Here is a 14,874-nt window from a genome sequence, read left to right as displayed (position 1 = left end):
GTTAGCCCTTTTGAAATCAAAAACCCTAGTCACAGATCTATTTTTGTTTATTCTTCCATTTAGTTTGAACTGAATTAGCTCATGATCGCTTGAACCAAGTTTGTCCCCTACAGCCATTTCTTCTATGAGGTCTTCACTGCTCACCAAAACCAAATCTAAAGTGGCATCCCCTCTTGTTGGTTCAGCAACTACTTGGTGAAGGAATCCATCAGCTATCGCATCCAGGAAAATCTGAGCCCTATTATTATTACTAGCGCTCATCCTCCAGTCTATATCTGTGAAGTTAAAGTCTCCCATGATCACACAATTCCCATTAGTATTTACTTCATTAAAACATTAAAGAGGTCTCTATCCATATCCAAATCGGATCCTGGCGGTCTATAGCACACCCCAAGCACTATCCCAGGAGAGGCTCTAGTAGCTTTCTTCCCCAATGTGATTTTTGCCCACCATTCCATCACGTCTTATTTCTTTATAGTCTGCCTCCTCATTGATATACAGTGCTACTCCACCATCTTTGTCTTTATTTCTCTTTCCTAAACAGCACATACCCTTCAATACCTGTACTCCAGTCACGAATACTATTCCACCATGTTTCTGTTATCCCTATATCTGGTTTCACTTCCTGCACCAGAAACTCTAGTTCCTCCATTTTGTTACCTAGACACCTCGCATTTATATATAAACATCTTAATTTTTGCTGTTTGGCTTTGCTCACATTCTTTGCCTGATTAGGCACAGACGTTCTACCTCCAGTATCGCCTATTAAACTGGTATCCACACTGCCCTTCCTCCTTATGTCCATTCTCCTACCCATGGCTGTATCTTTTCTTACTTTGTTTTCCTTCCTCTCAGTGTTAAAATCCAGCATGGAGATTACCTGGACATCTCCCAACCATCTCCCCCAAATTCCTAGTTTAAAGTTCTCTTAATCAGTTGTGCCAGCCACCATCCTAGAAGTCTGTTTCCCTTCCTACTCAGGTGAAGTACATCCCGAGAGAACAGTCCTCTGTTCATGAATGCCTCCCAGTGGCCATACATCCCAAAGCCCTTCTTATAGCACCACTGCCTGAGCCATCTGTTGATCATCATAATCTTGTCACACCTTTGTTGCCCTTCTCTAGGAACAGGCAGAATCCCACTGAAGATCACCTGAGCCTCGATGTCCTTAAGTGTCTTCCCCAGCCTGGCATAGTCTCCCTTGGTACGTTCCAGCGAGAATCTAGCTGTATCATTTGTTCCCACATGAAGGACAATCAGTGGTTTCTTTCCCTCTCCCGTTAGGATCCTCTTCAGCCTCAGATCCACGTCCCGTATCTTAGCACCCGGCAGACAGCACACCCTTCCGTTCTCTGGATCAGCTCTGGTTACTGGCCTGTCTGTTCTTCTCAGTAAGAAGTCCCCAGTCATTTAGACCTGCCTTTTCCTGGTGATGGTGCAATTCTCTGGTCTATCCTCTGTTCCCTCTGGCTGTAAGTCCTATCAATTCCTATTCTCCCTTGCAATCCTCTGCAACCCATCCTGTATCCTTCTGGGGCTCATATTTGGTGGTGTTATCTCCATTGACTCTTTCCCTCTTGCTATAGAACTAGCTGCTCTTCTCTTCTTTCTTGCCCTCCCACCTTCAGTGACCAGCTGCTGTGCTCCTTCTTCATTTTCCAACTCTGCAAACCTGTTCCTGAGATCTGTTTCTCCTTCACAAGCCCCTCTCTTCCTTTGCCTGGTTCTCTTAGTCACATGCTTCCCCTGTCCACTTTCCCCCTCACTTTTCTTCCCTCAGAGTTCTTTGGTCCTGCTTCCATCTGCAAGTCTGAGCTTTCCCCTTCAGCCTCCTCATGTCTTTACTTCATCATCTGCTCGAACCCCCTTCTAAACTCAGAGTTTCCACCTGCATCTCCAATCCTCAGATCTTTTCTTCCATCAGCTCTATCAGGTGGTACTTTATGCAGAGAAAACTCTTTTCAGGTACCCCCTCCAGGATCATGTACATGCCGCAGCTTCTACATCCTGTCATCTTCATTGTGTCTTCCACTGCTTGGGTCACTACCACTGCTGCCTCTGTATCTGTCATCGCCTTCTCACCTAAGTCCTGTTAGTCCAGGAAACACAAACCAAACCAAAACAAATCCCCAACGAGCACCACAACAATGCCAGAACACCACACACTCCCTTCACTAGCCTGTCTGTTCCTCCGCCTGGTTCTCCTAGTCTTCCCCCCCTAAACTTCCATTGCAAACTCCTACTCGAACTCCCCTGTTTACAGCTCTGTTTGCTGCCTCCCGTTCCACTGCAGCTATCTGTTGTAGGAGTTTGAGTGTCAAAGTAGTTCAATAGACTTTAATGGGCTTTGAATCAGGTCTGTAACAATCAATGCAGGAGCATAAAGACAGCAGGTTATTTCAGGTTTCAATATTTCAGGTTAGAAGCTAATCGCCATGTGAAAATTGCTCACCGCAGTTCAGGAGATCCAGATGCCCATGTGCAGCTTAAAACTGTAGTGGTTTCATAGGAAATATAAATGAATGCAGGTTGTAAATTAGGCCGATGTAACACTGCACTTCTAATAACCCCATTTGCCAGTAGTGATGTGGCAATGCTAGCCTCTGCTGCTTGTAGAAATGGGGCTTCAGCAGAAGCAGTCTCCCTTTACAACTGTGAGGAACAGTCTTCTTGACAGTGGCGGGAAGAAGGCTGGGGACTGTCTTATCTTCATGCATTTGTCTAGCCCACATGGTGGGTGCCTGGTATCAAGAAACTGTGACCCCACCCAACCCACACCTACAGCCCAGCAAACATTCCCGGTGCACCCTGTGCAAGACCAAGGGTCAGCTACAGACCTGCCCCCCAGCCTGCCTGTGTATGTGTGGGGGGCTCTCATTGCTTTTGTATCAGTAAAAGAATGGTATTAAAAAAATAAACAAACAAAAAACAACACTTCTTTGGGACAGGCAGGTGTGTGGTAGTAGCTGTCATTCCTGTAGGAATAGTTAGATGCTCACTGTTCCTGCTGTGGATCCAGGCTTCTCCATAAGTCTGTCAAAACTGTGTGTGTGGGGGGGGGGGTCCTTCTCTTTTTTTCTCTCTTCTTTTAGTTGACCAGTGGTTAGCTGGCAATGTGAAACTTCAGAGCCTGAGAAAACTGTGCATTATTTAGTACCCTGATTTTATTCTTAAAATCTTATTCTCAGTGTTCGTGTTTGTATCTTTGTGGGGGGGTGGGGTGCGTGTGATTGTTTTTAGTCTTACATTTTAAACAAGGTAGTTGTGAAATTGAAACACTCTAGTCCAAAATTTTAAAAATCAGTTGGGTTTTTTCTGGGTTTTTTTTTAGAATAGGTTTATTAGGCATTTTGCTACACTTCAGATTTTCGGAAATGTAAATGTCCTTAAATCCCAGTTCTTTCCGGTGATTATTTCTTGTTGACATCGGAATCCAAATACTTAATAATGATGTAGATCTGGTAGATTGCTGTCAGTGACCATCTGTTATAAAGCATAGAGGTTCTGGGGTTGTGCAGTATAATGCAGAAAATGGCTTTTGATGAACTCTCTCTATTTTTGTGTAATGAACTTAGTGCTATTGAAAAGCACTGTATTGTCATTTTTCAGCCTGATCTTAAGAATCGCCTTTGTGGCTGATATCGCCTTATTAGCTCTCTGTCTGGGCCCCCTGACAGTGGGCTCTGTCATAGTGGCTTTTGTATGATAAGGACAGGTCCCGTTAAAAGCTTCAGAAGACCATCAACTTGGCTAATTCTTTAGAAGAGCCATCAGAATATGCTAACTTTGAATAATGTTACCTCTGAGCTATCTAGTTCCCTGAGCTATCCAGTTCGTTGGGGAGTTTTTTGTTTTTCCCTCCCTCACCTGCCCATTAGATACAAGTTGCTACATTTGTGAATTGGAACTGAATTTGACTGGTCAGTAACCAACAATTTTCTAAAATTTTCTTTACCAGTAACTTTTGTTACTGGAGCATTGCTCAGAAGAAAAATAAGCTTCAGAGGAAAAAGAAAATGTAACCATCTGTTATCACAAGTCAGTGGTCTGGTGCTACATATATTCAGTAGCCACGTCCTAATACAGGTTGTTTTTTTAGCTAACAGGAATATTCTGAATGATTTAGAGGTAGGTGTATGTGTTCACGTACCTACACACGCATGTGACTCCCCCTGAAACACACACTGTCCTATCTAGCTGAAATGTGTGTCTTCTGATATTAACATGTGATATAGTGTTTATAGAGCAGCATGTGGATATTCGTTATTAGTATTCAACCAAAAAAAGGGAGTACAAATGAAACAGCTAGCCATATGGCCTTCGAGGCACTTATGATCATACCCCAGACCCCATTAATGAATTCTGTCTTTAGTGTTCTCTGATTAATCCTGTGACAACATAATCTGCCTGGTGTGTGTGTGTGTGTGTTTTGGGGTGGGGGGGGTGCGGGGAGGAGATTTTAAGGTGGAAAGCAGATGGCATTAGGTCAAACAGTGACTGAGATTCTATCAGTGAGTTTGCAGGTATTTGCTGCAACCGTCTCCATTGTGCTGTGGAAAAAGGAAACCTCTGTTGCTGATGTGCAAATTTAGATTTGTTTTATAAAACAAAAGTGTAGAAATTGTGTTGCTTTTGAGGAAAATAATTGTGTAGAGGCTCTTTAAGATCTTAATTTGTCCCCCCAATTTTTTCATTCCCTCCCCCTCCAATGCACTTGCTTGGGTCTAATCTCAAATAGGAATCTCATCTGCTGTTAGCCAAACCTGGTGTTATAGGACTGAAAATATAATCCGCTGTCATTTTACATCATTGACTGTTAATGATACTATGGGTTATAAACATTAACTATCATAAAACAGTGTGGAGCATTCTAGTTGATAGTTGTAAACAGTGAAATTATTATCCTGCTTGAACTAGCTAACTGCATAAATGTCTGTCACAGTAATGCAGCCCTGAATGCACAGAAATAAAAATGAAATCTTTTTAAATTCCTGTAACATAAACTGAGCAGACCATTAAATGTTGCTCATGAAACACAGTAATATGAGAATGCGATAAAGGTGTGTGTTGTCATGAGTTTGGGATAATTACACTATGCACATGCGAGTATAACAGATAAAGATACCGCACAACTAATGTAGTATGAAAAGTACTGCTATGTTGCAATGGAAGTGTTTTGCGTTGTTGGTAAATAAGAGCTAATGCCTGAGATCTGGGTTGATGGTTTTCACAATATACCAGGAGGTTCTGTTAAAGCAAGCTTAGATAGTCATGATTTTCCAGTGCCTATGTATGCTAACATGTTGTGGGTTTGCCCCACAGTCGCTGAAACCCTGCAGAGCTCATAGCATAATCTGTTCATATAGCTTTCTGCAGCACTGACCCATTCTTAAAAGAAGTCTTTGACAAAGAATGTTTCTCAAAATTTTAGCCACAAAATACCTAATTGAATACGGTTATTCAAAAATACGTCTTAAAACTGGTAGTAGAAATGTCCTCTCTCAGCTGTTTTAAATAGTGGCTTATAGAAGGGTTTTTGTTGTTGAAGCTTTAATGAAAGTTAAACTACTTAGAACTTTGTCTTCTAAGATCTCATTCAGTGTGCTCTTTGTAGACCCTAAGGATCCAGCAGAAAATCTTATGAGAGCAAAGGTATTTACTCATTACCTTTTTCTAATGTGCTCTGTGATGGTATGGCATTTCCCCGGAAGAGGTTCCATTTTAAATGGTGCTGGTTATACGAGACCCACTCTTGCACACACTGTTGTGTGTCTTGCATGGAGCCAGACCTCTCAAGTGTACTGGATCTTGTGCGACATTCTGAGTTTAGGGTGAAATCAGGCTGCCTGTTCAATAGGAGGAAATTCTCATCCCCTCTCTCTTCTCCCCCCCCACCCCCTCTGGCCTGTACCTATATAGGGTAATGTGGACTGAACTGTAAGCAACAGACAGAATTCACATCTTACATCTGCTGACTGCTTTTTATATTTCCATACACTTACACAGCCCTTATTATGAAAACCTCATATCCTGATACTAAAAGGTAGTCAAGATCCCCTTCTTACAAATAACTGTACAGAGAGTTCATAAGGAAATTGCAGGCAGTACGGAGATTAGAGCTCTCTTCCACTCAAATTGCCTTTCGGACTGAATGTGCTAGATATGTGCTTTGGTTATCCTATCTCCAGTCAATGCACCACACTCCTCTCCTAAAGCAAGGTTGAGAACTCAATATTTCTGATCTCCAAAATTCTACTGCTTGCCTACTAAGTAGTTGTGTAACCCACAGACTGTGTGTGATGAGTCCCCATCTAGTGGCTAGGCCCCACTACAAACCTTTAACAGATGCTGACCTCTATGTGATGTGAAGGTCCAGGTTTTAAATTCATGTGGAGGGAATTTACAGTTGCAAGTTACAATGTGTTTTTTGTTTTCTTTCAAGAAACTGGTTAATATAATTAGTAGACAGAACCTTGTTTAAAACAGAACTTACAGTTTAAAATAAAATCTGTAAATTGTGGTGTGACATGCAGCAAAATACAGGTAATCCACATTTAGGTCATTTGTCAAACATTTTGATTGTGCTGTCACATGCTAGCAGACATCCATTCTCTCTGTAAGCCCGTCTCCTCTACACATTGCTAAATTCTATAAATCGTTCTTACATAGTCTGGACCTAGAGGAAAATAATCTTCCTCAATAGCATTGTCATATTGTCTTAAATCATAAGACCTTCAGAACAGGGAACATAGCTTTTGTATATTTATTTGTAAAATGTTATGTGAAGTTAGTGCTGTGACATTTTTAGTGCTACTTCCCAATTTTTTTCCCTCTTGTTGGTTAAAGACATATATTCCAAGTTCTGTGCCTCAGCCATTTTTGGGTCATTAATTTAATCTTACTCATTATTAATCTAATACATTTTTCCTGAAGTTTGTTAAAGCTTCCTAATTATTTTAGCCCTTTTCGCTACCATTGGCTCAGGGCTAGTCTACACTAGAATTGCTACAGCGACGCAGCTGTAGTGCAGCGCTCTATGCTGACGGGAGAGAGCTCTCCTGTCGGCATAATTACTCCACCTCCCCAAGCGGTGGGAGAGCTTCTCCTGCCGACATAGCACTGTCCACACTGGCGTTTAGGTCGGTGTAATTTATGTTGCTCAGGGGGATGGCTTTTTCACACCCCGGAGCAACTTGAGTTATACCACAGTAAGCGTGAGTGTGTACAAGCCCTCAGTCTGGGGGTTTTGTCTGCCATTTGTTGACAAACCCCTACCTTCCTTTGACTGGTGGGGGTGTTAACAGGCCACTTCGCCTTGAATGGTCCCTTGAAAATGTGTCAACTACTGATACTAAACAATCTGTTCCATCTTGTATTTATCTGTGACACTGAGGCTATGTCTACAATTACAGTGGTACAGCTGCACCGATGCTGCTGTGCCATTGTAGCGCTTCTGGTGAAGATGCTTTAAGCCGATACAAGAGGGCTTTCCTCTCGGCTTCATAACTCCTGCCTCTGCAAGAGGTGGTAGCTATGTTGGCGGGAGAAGCTCTCCCACCGACATAGTGCTGTCCCCACCAGCGCTTAAGTTGGTATAACTTTATTGCTTTGGGGTGTGGATTATTCACACCTCCGAGCGACGTAAGTTATACAGAAGTAATTTGTAGTGTAGCTATAGTCTTTGTAAGTTTCCCAGACCTGAAGAAGAGCTCTGTGTAAGCTTGAAAGCTTCTGTCTCTCACAAACAGAAGTCGGTCCAATAAAAGATATTACCTCATCTCCCTTGTCTCTCTCTAATATCCTGGGACCAATATGACTACACCAGCACTGCATCTTCTTTGATTGTCAGAGCACATACTGGTACTCTTAGTGCACAGAAGCAGGGTCCACATGGCCAATTAATGCACAGCAGACTAGAGCGACTATAGATTTATACTCCAGCTTGCTGCACACAGTCACCTCATGGACAAGCCCAAATTCTCATCTTTGAGCAGTCCCTCAAAGAGCTACAGTGGCTACTGCTTGTTCCTTGCAGTCTTCCTTTTCAGAGGAATTAGTCTATTGATGGTTAGCAGTAATGCCTTTTAGAATTTCTCAACTGCCTTTCACACTGGTGGATTCTAATATGTCCTCCCATTGCTCCTCAACAAAAATTTGCCGTCGTGAAATCTAATATCCTTGTACAGGTGCATTCCGTGAACCCATTATTTGCTAAAGTGAATTCAAGTGTGTCATAGCCATGGACACTTGGCCCGAGGGCCACATCGTGGTTTCCAAACTGTATGGAGGGCCGGGTAAGGAAGCTATGCCTCCCCAAACAGCCTGGCCTGCACCCTATCTGCCTCCTTCCATTTCCTGCCCCCTATCTGCCTCCTTCCATTTCCTGCCCCCTGACTGCCTCCCTCAGAACCCCTGACCCATCCAACCCCCCCCCCACTCCTTGTCCCCCGGCTGCCCCCTCCCGGGACCCCCACCCCTAAGTGCCCCCTTTTCCCCATCCCCTGACACACACACCCCGAACCTCCACCCCATCCAACCTCTCCCACCTCCCTCTGCCCCCCTAACCGCTCCCTGGGACTCCACTCCCATCCAACCTCCCCGCTCCCTGTCCCTTCACTGCCCCAACCCCTATCCAGAGCGCCCCCCGGGACTCTCACGCCTATCCAACAGCCCCTGTTCCCCATCCCCTCAGTGCCCCTCCTCCCCATCCAACCTTCCCACCCCCTTACCATGCTGCTCTGAGCAGCAGGAGCTCGCAGCCCTGCCGCCTGGCTGGAGCCAGCCACGCTGCCTGCACTGCACAGCAGGAACGGAGGGCCAGAGTACTGGCGGCATGGCACGCTGAGGCTGCGGGGGAGGAGGGACAGTGGGGGAGGGTCCAGGGGCTAGCCTCCCCGGCCAGGGGCTGGGCAGGACAGTCCCGTGGGCCAGAGTTTGCCCACCTCTGTCATAGCTACTAGTACCAGTTTATCATTCTTACTTAGATTCTGTACATAACACGTAGATTCGGGTTGATTTCCTCTTAGCTGGATTCTTTTGCTTATACGTTGTAAAGTTATTTTCTCTGCATCTAAGGGCTATAGGCTTGATGCAGGAACTATGGGGGGGGAACTCTGTGGACTGTGTTACGCAGCCTATATGGTCAGTACGATCTCTTCTAGCCATAATAGCTATGAATATTTTTGATGCATGCTTGTATTTGTCAGTTGGGTAATAAAAATCCCCCAGTAAGTGTTGTGGTATTTTGGAGTACCTCCGTTTTAGTGTCGTCCTGTTTTTTAGACACTTAAGACAAGCATCTTTGAAATATCTGAGTAGTAGTCCTAGTGATCTGCAAAAGATACCTGTTTGTTTATTTTCTCTGCATCTGGATAAAAGGAGAGACAGACAAATTCACCCCAAAACTTTGTTCTCAAATGGTTCCTTGTCTATATTTTAAGTATTTTTGACAAGTAATGCTTTTGAAGACAACTCTATGAATGCACATATCTCAGTTCATGACTTTTAATTCCTCAGTAAAAGATACTGTCTAGCTAATTCTAAAAACCTTGTGTGGATTGGGTCTGCAAAAGAACTAAAGATGTTTTCTCTTGTACTTCAAGGTTAAGCTTTCCAAATTGAACTTGGATGACCATGCAAAGAAGAAGCTCATTAAACTTGTAGGAGAGCGGTACTGCAAGGACACCGATATGCTTACCATTACAACAGACAGGTATGGTAACACAAGAAAAATGTCTGTAGTATTGGCCCTATTGAAAAGTAGTGAGGGCCTGTTGCATTAGTATATTAATTTGTCTTACTAAACCCATGTCCCTTTCTGAACTAAAATCAACTGATTAAATACAATTACAAGTATTCAGTTCGCAACTATATGTTTGTAAAGGCAAATCTTATAAGTATCTAAAGTATCACCAGGTGCTGAAGAAATGCATATTTGTAAATCATTATTTTAAAATCGTTTAAAAATGTGTGACAATTGGATTATATGAATTTTACCAACATTAGAAAGAGCATCAAGCAGAAAACTAAAAGGGCTTTGTTCCAATCCAAACATTTCTTCAAAACTCTCATCTATTTCTAGGTCACTAATCATTGCAGTTATTTGCAGTTACATTTCAGCAGGTTGCCTTGGAGGAGCCTGTTTTCTGTCTCTCGCTGCGGCATTTAAGAGGATAATCCAAATATGAAGTTGTTTATAAACCAAAATATCCTACAGATGCAGAATTTAATTCAGTAGTGGGGTAAAATCTGTTGATTGTATACATGTTAGTGTTTGTAAAGCACTATCAATATAAAAGCACTAACTAGGTAATCTTCAGAACACTTATGCACATCAGCAGTATTATCCTCATTTTACAGCTGGGGAAATTAAGGCACTGAGTGTTGCTCAGGGTTTCATAGCAAGTTACTAGAGCCAAGTTCAGAGCTTCGGAGTTCTGGCTTCCAGTCCCATGTTCAGTCCACTTCATCATGTAACCTTTTTAAAAAAAAAAAAAAAAAAGATAAGTAAAGAAATTAAGAGTGTGTGTGTGTGTATGTATATTAAGTTAGTGTATATCTTATGTATATTAAGTTAGTGTATATCTTATGTATATTAAGTTAGTGTATATCTTTCAGTGGAAAACTACATAACTGAGGTTAAAATAAACATAAGGTGCAACTTTTTGGTCACAGGCCTTTGCATTCCAAGTTGTTCACAACAGACTATCTGTTACAACTGGCATTTATTTAATACAATTTTGTAAACTTCTTTACTGACTTCATAGGTTATTTGAGATTAGTAGCAAAATGTTAACGTAAGGTCCCTTCTGCCGATCTGCAATGGCTTCTGTAATGGAAATTAACAATCTCAAACTGCACTTTGAAAGAATAAGACTATAACCTTGATATCTTTGGTAATGTTAATTTTTAACCTCTCAATAAAACAGATTCTAATGTCCAAAATTTTGAAGGAAATCTATTGCTCCATCTACAAGGCCTTCTACATTGGCCTAAGGTACACTGCTGTTTGTAAAGTGCTGTGAGGTACCTTGAGCAAGAAATGTACAAAGGCAAGTTACACTCAGTTCATATAAGGGCTCTTCCTCTGTGGAATGAGTATGAGCAAAACGTCTTGGGGCTCTTTTCCCCCCACCCCCGCTCCTTTTTGTGACTGTTGGTTCCATCATGATCCTTATCTATTTAGATGGATGCTGAAAGTGGTTCTGTTGAGAGCAATCTCGCCTACTTTCTACAGTTAGACAACTTGATTAATGGTAAAGGGTTGTGTTTGAGTGAAATTGAAAAGGCAAAGTAAAGACTCGTCTTGGTAGGAATTTTGCCTTTGAGTTCAAGCAGCAGTTCTTTGAGTGATTGTAGACATGTATTCCACTCAGGTGTGCACACGCCCCTTGCACCAAAGCCAGAGAACTTTGCTTAGCAGGAGTGGTACTCATGTCTTCTCACCCCTTAGCCTATTTAAGGTCCTCTCCCCTTCCTAGACTATTCAATGGCTGCGCCGCCCTGACCACTTCAGCTCAGGCTTTCTGGTATTTTATTGTAGATAGTTGGTCAGTAGTGTTTAGCAAGACCCCTAGGTTTAGTTTGTAGTAGTTATTTAGGATAGATCGTTACCCTGGGTAATGCCCTTATTGGGGTTTAAACATTCTGTCATGTGAGGTGGATATCCCCAATAGCGACCCCTCACGTGTGTTGTTGGTTGTGCCTGGGAGAAGAGCATGTTATAGAAAGGTGCTCCATCTGCAAAGAGTTTCAAAAGGAAATGCAGGTGGAGCAGTCCATGAGGCCCACTTTGGCATTGGGGATATCCACAGATCATCCAGCTCCATGCTCTTCTTTGGAGCCAACATGAGATGCTTCCCTTCGTCCTCTGAGAAAGAGGTCCCATTCCAGAGGTCAGAGATTTTTCTTTATCTTCCAAGAGGGGGAATGACCAGCACTATGATTCCTCCCATATGTCGGATGGAGCTGGGTTGCCTAACTGCTTGCTAGTACTGTGCCAAGATCAGTTGGACACCATACAGTTGAATTCAGCACCAGCTATCTGTGTGCCATTGGCCTTGCAGTCAGCATGAGATGTACTCTCCCTCTCTGTTTCTGATTCCCCAATAATTCAGGAGCATTCAGCTGCCATGGCAGCTGCTGCTTCTGCTGTCCTCTTGGCACCATCTGTTTGCAGAGTTATCTTGTTCATCAGCATCATGTACCACACTGCCGAACACTGAGTTTAGAGTTGCGCTCAACATCCTTTTTGTTGCTGTGGGAGGTCTCTTCGGCATCGATGTCATTGCTGCAGACCTCATCTTGGGATCGGTACTGGCCTCTGGGACTACCGTTAGCTCCAGTGCATAGTGGAAGCGTGATGCCTCTTTCGGTGCTCATTCATCATCGGTACTGATGCCATCCCTGTATTGGTTTTCGGACGAGGCTGGTCATTTGCTTGCCTTATCGGAGGCGCTCCTCCACTACCACCCGGCCAACTTCCAGGGCTTGTTCAGTTTGAGTTTAGGGATGTCTTCCTCTTCATCCTTTCCTTCAAAGCACCACTCTAGGAAGTTCTCAAGATCTTCCTTGATCACCATCAGTATTGAGATCAGCACCATTCCTGCAGTAGGGATGGAGCCTCTGGCCTAGTACATACTAGCCACCCTGACCCTTATTCCCAGTGGCCCACTTGGAATTCATGGGATGTTCCTTGGTGTACAAGATCCTGTTCTTCAAAGTAATCCAGGGGAAGGTTGCCGATTCTGGCTAAAATTTCTCTTTCTGAACCATCTCTATTACAGGCACAATCTGAGGTCGTTCCTCCTGAGTTGGTTCAGCCTGATGCTCTCATGCAGGAGTCTCCAGTGACCCCACCCCCTTCTACTTCCTGCTCGCCTGATGACCCTGCGATACTGGTCTGTTCTTCCCTGGTGCCTGAGGATTTTAAGTTATACTAGGGCCTCCTGAGGCACATGGCTTCCATCTTGGGCATTCAAGCTGAGTTTGTGCAAGAGAATTCACATACCCTTGCTGGATATTCTCCAGATGTTAGCTCCAGGTCAGGGAGCTTTCCTGATAAATGAAGCTCCCTTGGAGCCGGCCAAGTCCTTGTGGAATATCCCAGCTTCATTACCACCTACAGCAAAGCTCTCTGGAAACAGTATTGTGTTCCTTTGCAGGGCTTCTAGTGCTTCTGTTCCCATCCAGTTCAGTCTCTCATTCTAACAGCATTAACGACAGAGCGTGACAGAGGGGATGTAAGTCCACCACCAGGGACAAAGAATCTAAGAAGATGGACTTGATGGGGAGAAAAATGTACACATCTTCATGATTACAACTGCACATTGCAAATCAGCAGGTGTTATCTAAATATGATTTCATCGGTTGTGTCGCTATGTTCAAACTCACAGATAAGTTGCCAGAAGTGCCCACTTAAGAGTTTACGGCTTTCATTGCAGAAGGTCATCTGGTGGGCAAAGCTTTGCTGCAATCAGCCCTGGATGTGTCATATGCTTCTTCCAGAGCTATGGGATCAGCTCTGACTGAGAAGAGCCTCATGGTTGCAAATTCCAGAAGATCTCCTGATGTTCAGCAGAGCACAGTAGACTTAGCTTTTGATGATTGGCTTTTGTTTCAGTAGAAAACTGATGAGACTTTACATTCTTTTAGGGACTTTTGGGCTAATTTGTTTGTTGGGGGTTTCTACCTGTGATGAAGTAAGGAATTTTCTTAATGGTATGCATGAATACTGTGTGTGTCTCAATTTCCCTGTGTGCTGCATGTTTAACGAGGTGGTGGGAGAGGGTGTGTGTTTGTTACAGAGGCGGTGTGACCTCGCTTAGCAGTCAAAGCCCCAGGTATTGGAAATTGGGTACCCTAGCAATTGGTGACCGGAAGGCCCACCCCATCTTGGAAGTCAACCAGTTCTGACCAGTGGGGGAACAAAAGACGAGAGAGGGCCCAGGTGGCCTCTTTACCTGGGACCGAAGCCAAAGGACGGAGGAGAGGCTATTGGGGAAGGTGATATACAATGATGGGCTGGAAGGAGGGGGCAGCTGGACTGGGGACTGAGGGAGCAGCCTGAGCCCATCGGGACTGGGGCAGACGCAGATAGAAGGTGGACCCGAGGGCCTTGAGAACTTCCTGTGCTGGGTTCAGACATTCAATAAACCTTCGTGTTTTAAGCTGGCTGAGAGTCACTACAGCCTAGAGATCAGGGTTCCATTGCTGCTTCTGGGTGTGGCGAGTGAACTCCCTGAGGGAGCCCATGGCGAGAGACAGGCGTGCAGATGGCTCAGAGGTACAGTTCCAGGAGGTGGCAGGGCCAGAGGGCATAGCCCTAGAGAGAAAGGGAGCAACCTTCATCGAAAGCTGTCACACTGAAGAGGGTTACTCTGAGGGACCGTATGGAGCTGAGAGAGCACAGGGCCTGTGAGTCCTTGACAATACTCCAGCCACAAGGAGGCAGCATTATAGAGGTCAGCAGTAACAGCATCAATATCACTCACAGCTATTTTTCTGTCAGTGGTTCTTCCCTGTTATGCGGCAGGATTTATCTAGAAGAGGACATGGATTGTGGAGGAGAAATAGGCCCTCTGGGTCTAATTTTAGCTAGCTAGCTGGTCATCCTTCAATGAGCGAGCAGCCATTTTGACTTTCAGATCCAGGGTAGCATTCCTGTTGTGACTTCCATGTCTCTATCTGCTCAGGTTGGGGACAGGTTGTCTTGCTTTATCCATGCTTGGGATACAGTAATAGACAAATAGGTCCTAAGCACCATTCAGTCTCTGTGCATCTCTCTTCCCTACCCCTTCCTGCTTCAGAACCCCGCTCACAAGCCACTGCTCTTTCAGCAGGTCCACACTCTGCGTGCTTCGGAGCTATAGAAGA

General features: G+C 44.1%; 1 protein-coding gene across 3 annotated transcripts in view; it reads left to right on the top strand.

Moving 5' to 3' along the window:
• The window catches only part of MRPS35 (mitochondrial ribosomal protein S35), a 55,753-nt gene that overhangs the window by 14,913 nt on the left and 25,966 nt on the right, over positions 1-14,874 (top strand). For all 3 annotated transcript variants that reach the window (XM_073315402.2, XM_073315412.2, XM_073315420.2), the window contains exon 6: positions 9,603-9,712. In XM_073315402.2, the coding sequence (XP_073171503.1) occupies positions 9,603-9,712 (110 nt within the window). The remainder of the gene's footprint in view (positions 1-9,602; positions 9,713-14,874) is intronic.

This window comes from Lepidochelys kempii, chromosome 1, assembly GCF_965140285.1.
Source record: "Lepidochelys kempii isolate rLepKem1 chromosome 1, rLepKem1.hap1, whole genome shotgun sequence".
NCBI classification, from domain to species: domain Eukaryota; kingdom Metazoa; phylum Chordata; order Testudines; family Cheloniidae; genus Lepidochelys; species Lepidochelys kempii.
Note: the sequence above shows the minus strand (reverse complement) of the source record. Positions and strands in the feature narration are given on the sequence as shown.